The sequence below is a fragment of the Pygoscelis adeliae genome, unplaced genomic scaffold (assembly GCF_000699105.1).
Source record: "Pygoscelis adeliae isolate BGI_AS28 unplaced genomic scaffold, ASM69910v1 Scaffold172, whole genome shotgun sequence".
NCBI classification, from domain to species: Eukaryota; Metazoa; Chordata; class Aves; order Sphenisciformes; family Spheniscidae; genus Pygoscelis; species Pygoscelis adeliae.
This window is the reverse complement of record NW_008824338.1, coordinates 1,823,163-1,831,687: the sequence shown is the minus strand read 5'-3', so window position 1 is coordinate 1,831,687 and position 8,525 is coordinate 1,823,163. Positions and strand designations below refer to the sequence as shown.

The 8,525-nt window shown below is 44.1% G+C and overlaps 1 protein-coding gene across 1 annotated transcript; it reads left to right on the top strand.

Moving 5' to 3' along the window:
* Positions 1 to 6,450, top strand: LOC103912692 (vascular non-inflammatory molecule 2-like). Its single transcript, XM_009319058.1, has 7 exons — positions 1 to 219; positions 320 to 450; positions 1,531 to 1,723; positions 2,324 to 2,615; positions 3,617 to 3,990; positions 4,156 to 4,326; positions 5,638 to 6,450. Exons 1-7 carry the CDS (start codon positions 7 to 9, stop codon positions 5,755 to 5,757), a joined length of 1,494 nt encoding a protein of 497 aa, XP_009317333.1. The 5' UTR covers positions 1 to 6; the 3' UTR covers positions 5,758 to 6,450.
* The last annotated feature ends 2,075 nt before the right edge of the window (positions 6,451 to 8,525 follow it).

Here is an 8,525-nt window from a genome sequence, read left to right as displayed (position 1 = left end):
CCAGCCATGCTCCCGTCCCAGCCTCTCCTGCACGCTGCGGCGTTTGCACTCGCAGTCCTTCAGGCCCTTGCCTCCGACACCTTCACTGCAGCCGTCTACGAGCACGCGGTCATCCTGCCAGATGCCACTGATGAGCCTGTTTCTCCTGACGATGCTTTGGCCCTGATGAACAAAAACATGGATGTCTTGGAAGGAGCCATCAAGGAAGCCGCCCAGCAGGTACCAGGTGTATCGTGAGCGTTGTTAATTAGTGTTTTCTGCTCCTGCTGACCTGGTTATCTGTTGATGGGTGAATTCTTAATGGAGCCTGTTGTGTCAGGGCGCCCACATCATTGTGACTCCTGAAGATGGCATTTATGGCTGGCGTTTCACAAGAGAAACCATCTACCCCTACCTGGAGGACATCCCTGATCCGGCGGTGAACTGGATTCCTTGCACTGACCCCACAAGGTGATTTCTTCTGCAGTGATTTACGTGGTTTCAAACTAGTGTCTCATGGAGTCATGAGCTGCTCCCAGTAAATGTCTAAGTACTGCTAGTTTTTTTAATCTGTTAAAAATCCCAAGTACTGTAGAAATGGGATGCACCAAAAAGAACTCTTAATTAAATGGCAATGGGAATATGCGAGGTAAAGAGCATTGAGACAGTCTCACTTTTAAAAATTGCAAAAAGAGGAAAATGAGGAAATTTTAGGCAAAATAATTGTTTTTAAAACATGTAAAACTTTATCACTTCAGATCAATTGTGAAAATCTTCTGTAAGTATAAGCTAGTTTATTATCATGTTGGATACATAGATCAGACAAGGTGATTCAATCCTCAGCTCACGTGGCTGGCTGATTTCTAAATCAAATTGCACAAAATATTTCTCTAGATCTGAAAGAAATGCCTTTTAGAAATCCAGCTGCTTGCACAGTCTGCTGTGTTACACAGGGCTGCTCTGAATGTGTGTCAGCAGGGGACAGCAAGAGGATCAGGTTGTGACTAAGCTAAGCTTTTGTATTCTTCTGTTCTGAGGCTTTATGAAGCAAGATTTCAAGAGTACTCAGCTCTGTAAATGTTGTGGCCACTTTTTACTAAAGGATTATGGGCAGCTGCCTTAAACAGAATGAAGAGTCTTAAAAAAGGCTAAAATGGTCTTGCAAATCAAGATTTGGGTCTGCCTGAAAATTTATTTTTAAGTTATTTTAAGTTTGTATTTGTATATTGATTTAGTCTCTCCTCTTGTTTTCTGAAGCTGTCCATATCTTCGTATGTGTGTTAGCTGGGAATTATATCCACACAGAAAATAACATTGTTAAGGGTACAGGACAGAAGAACACAGGGAGACCATTTTTTAAAGCTAAAAGAGACTGGCAATTTAAAATTATGCTATGAACAGAGAAGAAAATGAAGAGAAACTATGATTTGATCTATCCCTTTTTCTGCACCTGGGGATATGCAGTTAGTGGAATAGTAATTTTTAATGCATTTCTTCCACATCTGAACTTAAACTTTTTTGTTTTTTTTTCTTTCACCAAAAATGCATTAGATTTGCTCCAGCACCAGTGCAGGAACGACTCAGCTGCATGGCCAGGAATAACTCCATCTATGTGGTTGCAAACATCGGGGACAAGAAGCCGTGTAACTCCAGTGATGCCGGCTGCCCCAGCGACGGTCGCTATCAGTACAACACTGATGTCGTCTTTGACCCGGAGGGGAAACTGGTGGCTCGTTACCACAAGGTAAAGAGGCATTTCAGCATCACCCTGTAACTGATTATCAGTATACTTTTCATCTCTCTGACACCAATTTCAGACTGTTTATATAATAATTTTACATAATTGTAGAGCGACAAACAATCCAGGATGATCCGATGCGAGGATCTTATGGCCAGAAGGAAAATTAGGCAAGTGCTTGATCAATCAGGCATTACTCCCCGGAGCACCGCAGCTGCAGAGCACATGCTGGATACCAAACACCTAAGGGCTACATTTATGATACTAAACGGGAAGGAAGCAGTGACAGAGTTTTCCATACTCAGTAAATGTTAGCTGGTCCTCGGCACAGTTTTAGCCAAGCCAGATAGTGCTTTTGCAGGTGATATCTTGGCAGGGTTTAGCAGTTAATATTGTCTGGGTATTGCTTCCAGGAGGCAGCTGGGGTGCAGCCACCCCGTTTTGCAGGGGGAGAGGGTCGGCTGGCTGGCTGGAAACCTGCTGTGCTGCCCAGCTCAAGTATCTCAACCCCCAGCTTTGCCTTAATGCCTATCTCAGATGCAAAAGTAGCTGTTCATAACCTTGCTTTATTTTTAGTTTCTAACATGCCATTTTCTTCACCTGCAGTACAACCTATTTAGAAGAGAAACTCAGTTTAATTACCCAAAAGAGCCAGAAGCCGTCACCTTTGAGACCCCCTTTGGGAAGTTTGGCATTTTCACGTGCTTCGACATCCTTTTCCGGGAGCCTGCCGTGGTCCTGGTGAGCGAGTTGCAGGTGGACACCGTGCTCTTCCCGACGGCTTGGATGAACGTCCTGCCGTTTCTGACTGCGGTTGAGTTTCACTCTGCCTGGGCTATGGGCATGGGTGTCAATTTGCTTTCAGCAAATACTCACAACGTCAGCTTGGCGATGACAGGTGAGTTGCATTTGGGAAAAGGGAAATTGTCTTCAGAGTACTGGATTCAGAAGCAGGCAAAAATGTTTTACAGATAGTGAAGTCCCTGGAAAATAGTGTTTCAATCAGACTAAAAGTATTCTCGATGTTGTACTGAATGTAGTAAACAGCTTCAGGCAAGGAAATGTTGAATGTTCTGGGAGAGGTAGAATTAGAAACTGCATGACATGGAATTTTGGTAATATAGAAGTGAAATTTTATTTCAAAAATAGCACAAAGTTTCACTTAAATTTTCAGCCTCTCATTTAGAAGCAGCATTTTTTGTTTAAAATTCAGTCAACAGTTCAATGGAGAAAAAATGTTTTAAACAGAACTTAATAACCTAAAACCAAAAGGAGGATTCCCGTTTTATATTGAACAAAACATTTTCAGGTTTTTGTGGCTGCTGAAGAACTAGAGGTATTTATGTTTCCATTTGATCTGAATAGATATTTACTGCCAATTTTTTTTCTGTAAACTGAGAAAACATTGCTGTAGATGCATCTGTAAGTCTCTCCTGAAGCCACAAAGGAACATTTTTGCCTGCTCTAAATAGACTGAGCTGAATTTAGGCCACAGCCCTGGGTTTCCTTCTGTGAAACCTAATTACCCCCATCATTTCCTTCTTTGGCAAATACACCACTCTTAGAGCTCTGATTTCTATTTAAATTAACGTAAGTTCTTTAAAAAAAGGGGTGGTCGTGTGTGAAATTGCCATTTAAGGCTCAGATTCAAGATCCAGCGAAGCACAAAACCTGTGAAGGTCATGTTTAACCTGTGAAGTTTAGGTCATGTTTTTACACTATGATGGGTATTTTAGTGGTTCTGCACTTTAAAATTATTCCAAAATTCTCCGTAACATGTTGACTGAAGATAGCATCACTGAAAAAGCCCGCCGGTGTGGCACGGGGGGCGGCTGGCCCCCCTGCCGAGCTGTGCTCTGGGGTGCCGGCTGACGGAGGGCTGGTGGGTGTCCTTGGCAGGCAGCGGGCTGTTCACGCCGGAGGGACCCGCCGCCTACCATTACGACAGTGGGACTGAGGAGGGATGTCTCCTGCTAGCAGAGCTGAGTGCACGCCCCCGTCTTTCTCCCACCTACCCCCCCGCTGTCAACTGGAGCTCCTTTGCCACAAGCATCAAGAAATTTCCAGGAGAAAAAGACACTTTTTTGGGAGCTGTCCGGCGGGATATATTCACTTTTAGTGAACTCAGGCGCAAAGCTGGAAATTACACGGTTTGCCAAGGAGACCTCTGCTGTCATTTGATCTATCGGATGGCAAACAAGAGCAAAGATGAAGTTTATGTCCTGGGTGCATTTGATGGGCTTCACGGTTCTCTCATAAAATACCATTGGCAGGTAATTGGTTTTGTAGGGGTGAGTGTGGGCTGTATATGCCTACATCCCAACCATCCCAAAACATGTCTGTTCCTGCATTGTGAGAACTTTTCTTACAATCAAAGCCAGCTCTTGACTGTTGAAAGCTTAGTGGTATTTTGCCTTTCTGTACCCTCCTCCCCGCAGATATGCACGCTGCTCAAGTGCAAGACCACAGACCTGAACACGTGCGGGCAGCCAGTGGAGACTGCACAGACCAAGTTTGAGACGTTCTCCCTCAGCGGCACGTTTGGCACTAACTACGTCTTTCCAGAAGTCTTGTACAGCGGGGTGCAGCTGGCCCCCGGGGAGTTTGAGGTAATGGGACACCCTGGAGCTGTGTCATGCTAGGTGTTCCAGGCCGTGGCACTGGAAACCGATATGGCAGAAAAGTCCCATCCAAGAACCACTTTCTTTGGTTCTGTGGACCGTAACTCAAGAGGACATTTAAACGGATGGACTGAATTCATCCTTACTAATGAGAACGTATAAATGCTAAGGCTGAGGATCTCTTCAGTGTTTTCTTTAGCAAATATGCCTTCCCACTTCAGGTCCCAAATCTATAAATGGCAGCTTTCAAGGAGCTGTTTTCTACAGGTTTCTGCTGATGAGCATTTTAGGAGACAAAGAAATCAAATACTCTGAGAAATTGTCCAAGCAAGAAAAAATACTAATGAGTATCACACGTAAGAGCAGAGATCCTATGCAGTTAAAAATGTTAAAAGGGATTTTGCGGGGTTTTGTAGGGTTTATTTTTTTTGTTTAAAATGTCATCCTATATTTTTGCCAAAACATGTTTTCATTCATCAACCTTATATTATGTTTATGTAAGAGGCTAGATGAAATCTTAATTGGTTTGGAAGAGGTATTTAATAGCTTACAAGAGACAATGAAGACAGTGAAAAAGACCTGAAGAATTTTAAGGGAAACAAGGGTGATTTTTTTACAAGGTAGAGAATGGAAAAGCATTGCTCATCCTGCATATTTGTTTTGAATGGGACTTCTGTAAAAATATACAGATCAAAGATTTATTGGTGTGCTAAAATAAGATCATGGTCTAATTTAAAAAAAATAATTTATATTTTCTTAACAAATACACGATTATTGTTTGTCACAGAGGCTCTTAAAATGTTGCAGGTGTTCACAGTCTATTAACAACAGTGCTTGATCTTTAAAAAGTAACTAAGAAAAGCAACATATAGCAAGTAGCCTGAAATTCTCTACTTCCATCTGGAAATTGTTTCATTGTTTTGGGGTCTACAAATCAAAAAAGATTTCAAATTACTCTCCTAGATATGTATATAACCTTCATTGCCATGTATGAGTAACTAATGAGAACCTAACAAATCAGTTATTCTCACTCTAACCTTCTTATGAGGCAGAGAAAATGATCTCTTTTTTTTTCCAAAGATGGAGCTGGAGGAAGTTTTAAAGATCTTCAGGGTCATTTCCCCAAGGAAATGTGGGAAGGCTATGGCAAAGCCAGAGCGAATTCTGGTTTCTTTCACTCTCACGATTGTCTTTTAAAAGTGCTGCATATTGAACCTCTAAGGCCTATCCTTTCTGTACCACGCAATATTGCTACTGTGTTAGTGGACTATTAGCATAATTCTTTCTCTTTTCAACTAGGTGCTACGTGATGGACGTTTGAAAAGTAAGCATGGCACATCAAAACCGCTCGTAACAGCGACGCTTTTTGGAAGGCTTTACGAAAAGGACCTGCCGCATCCCCTGCGAACCGCCCCATAACGTAACTCCTTAGCTGTTACACAGTCACCATAGACAGGAGGGGAATGCCCTACAGTGATCCACCTCCTCATGAGCCGTGGCAGTTATCCTGTATCATTGCTGTTTTGCAGTCTTGCGCAGCAGCTGCAGCAGTTTTTATTTAGAAGAAAGCAGTCTGATCACTCTGTTGTGTACCTATATCAGTGGTACATTTTTTTAATAGTGCTTGAGCCAGTGCAACTATTTTTTAGTACGAATGTTCTGTCATGTGAAATCTTTAATTAGAAATTATTGTTTTCCCAAAGATATCATGTAGATTGCCAGGATAACACTAGAAAAAAGACTGATACTGAAATGTGTGAAATGTGAAGTTTGCCGATTTGCTGCAGAACAAACCTTTGCCAAGGAAGCCTTTTTGTCCCTTTTGCCCTTTCCTGGTTTTTAGACTGTATAAGCACTAAGTGTCCATGTTTCTCAGCCTTACACACCAATGAATAGGGCCTCCTAATGTTTAATGGGCCTTGGCCCTATTCTGACCAAGGGACTGTACAACGAAGAGAAAACCAGATTTGAAATGCTTTTAGGTGCAGCCTTAGAGAGAGAAAGTAGTCCTTTACAACCCACGCAGGCACTGAGTCTGGCTGAGCTCTGTAAAGTATCTTCAGTTCTGCAACCCTTCTGAGCTTGTACCGCTTTGTGCATGGCAGATGTGTGCTGGGTCCAATGCATTTCAGACCAGACTTACCATATAAACATAGTATGCCAACACCTGCTCCTGTGTATTTGGAAAATCTCTTCAAAACTGTGAAAATATAGGAAATAGGCAATGTTTTAGTACCTGAAAAACATTTTACCAGGTAGTGTGAGAAATGGGCGTTATCTGGGACTTCTAGCATTGATATGTAAAACTTGGCAGTCCTGGGCCTGACTTCTGTCTATCATGTTCTGCACCAAACAGGCCTCATTTGCACCACATAAGCCTTGGAGTGGTCCCTGCCTTAATGCTTATCCCATAGTCTTTTGCGTCTACTGCCCTTCACATCGCTGGCTTACAGCCTGCATCACACTTAGCACTGAGCTGCCCTAAATGTGGCACATAAGATCTTAACACTCTGTGGCTTCCCACCCCATGCACACCAATGTATGTTATCCAGAAGTTGTTGAAATCACATGATTTCTGTTTTCCCATGGGCTGCTGCTTCTCAGCACACAACTTTGGAGACTCCTTCCAGGACTTGTTTCACCCTGGAAATAAAACAGCTGAGCTCGTACTCGGGGGAGGGACTGTACCGCTTGGGAGCAGTTATTCAAGACAGGCAGGACCTCGAGGTCGTGCTTGCTGGTGCCTTGTCCAGCACCTCACCTTTTTCTCACCTGACTTGTGGTTGTAACCCAGACTAATCTTTCATCAAACAGAGGAGGTTTTGGTCAAGAGACATAATGACCAACCTGTGGCAGTACTAATCCCACGTGACTGTTGGGTGTGTAGTATGTATGGGGTCCAGAATTTCAAGATGCAGACGGCCACGCTGAAGGGTGGGACCTGACCCCTCTCCCCGAGCCAGTCTGGTACACTCCAGGAGCCCCTTGTCTTGTCCATAACGGGCAACAGTTTGGGAAGGGCAAACAAGACTGAGCATGCTGGTTATGAAGGCCTGCGGCGTCATCCTGTTGACCACGCAGGTCCGTTGGTTTGCACTGGGGTCAGCGCAGTCAGGCACATACGGTGGAAAGTGTCTCTGCAGCAGAGCAGCCGGGAGCTTTGCCCTGGGGTTGGTCCCCACGGTGGTGCTTCCCCATCCACCCTCCGTGCTGCTCACTCAGCCATCTGCTCTGGGAGAGCTCAAGGAAACGCTCTGAGAAAGGCAAGAGCTACCCTGACCTGTAAACTCCAGTACTGCAAAAGATCCTAAGATGTTTTTTAACTTGAAAACATAATTCTCTCTGCTGCCCCTGAACCCTGCTTTTTCCCTCTCTACCCCAGAGGAAGTCCTCTGGTACCTTTCTGTTCTAGTCTTGGTTGCTCTTTGAGACAGCTCAGGCCTTGGCTCCAGTGGGGTAGGGCTGGAAGAAGGAGGGAGCCCGGCTGGGGGGAAGGCCGCTGCCTCCTGCAGCCCTCTGACCTCACAGGCGCTGCAAGAGCTGCAAACTCAGGAGGACAAAAGCCACCTCGAGTGGCTCGGAGTGAGGGGCTGCGAGAAGGAGAATGGAAACTTTCGCTGTGACTTGAACGTGAACTTCCTGCAACGTGGTGGCACGTGCAGCTTTTCAACTTTTCTTCAGCGCGGAGCCAGCGCCGCACCTTCTTCTCGCGCGCCCTGCTGCTCACCTCCATTTCCCCCTTGGCTGCCCTTCAGGCAAAATACGCTTTTATTACTTGGCCTAGAACTGCTCATGTGGAAAAGAAAAAAAAAAAGAGGAACCCCTGCAGGAGTGGCACGTGAACGCAATTTGACTTTTGTTTTTGTTGTCGCAGTCAAATCACTTGATTAAAATCTTTTTTCACTGGTTAGCATCAATAGCTTTACATGCTAATCCACAAAAAAGAAGAATCTGGGGACATTTTAGAGAGAAATGCCTCACATGCATCAGTGGCAGTCTTGAAACAAACAAATACTTTGCAGGTTGCTGGTAGTCTAAATCCTGAGTATTTCATGTACTTCAAATGGACGTGAAATTTATAAAAATCTTTCCGAAACTGAAGAGGAATACAGTTGGGAGACACGGATTGAACAGAATTGTAGACATTCAGTTTATTATTACTAGGTTTATCTCCCTCCTCTCAGGTT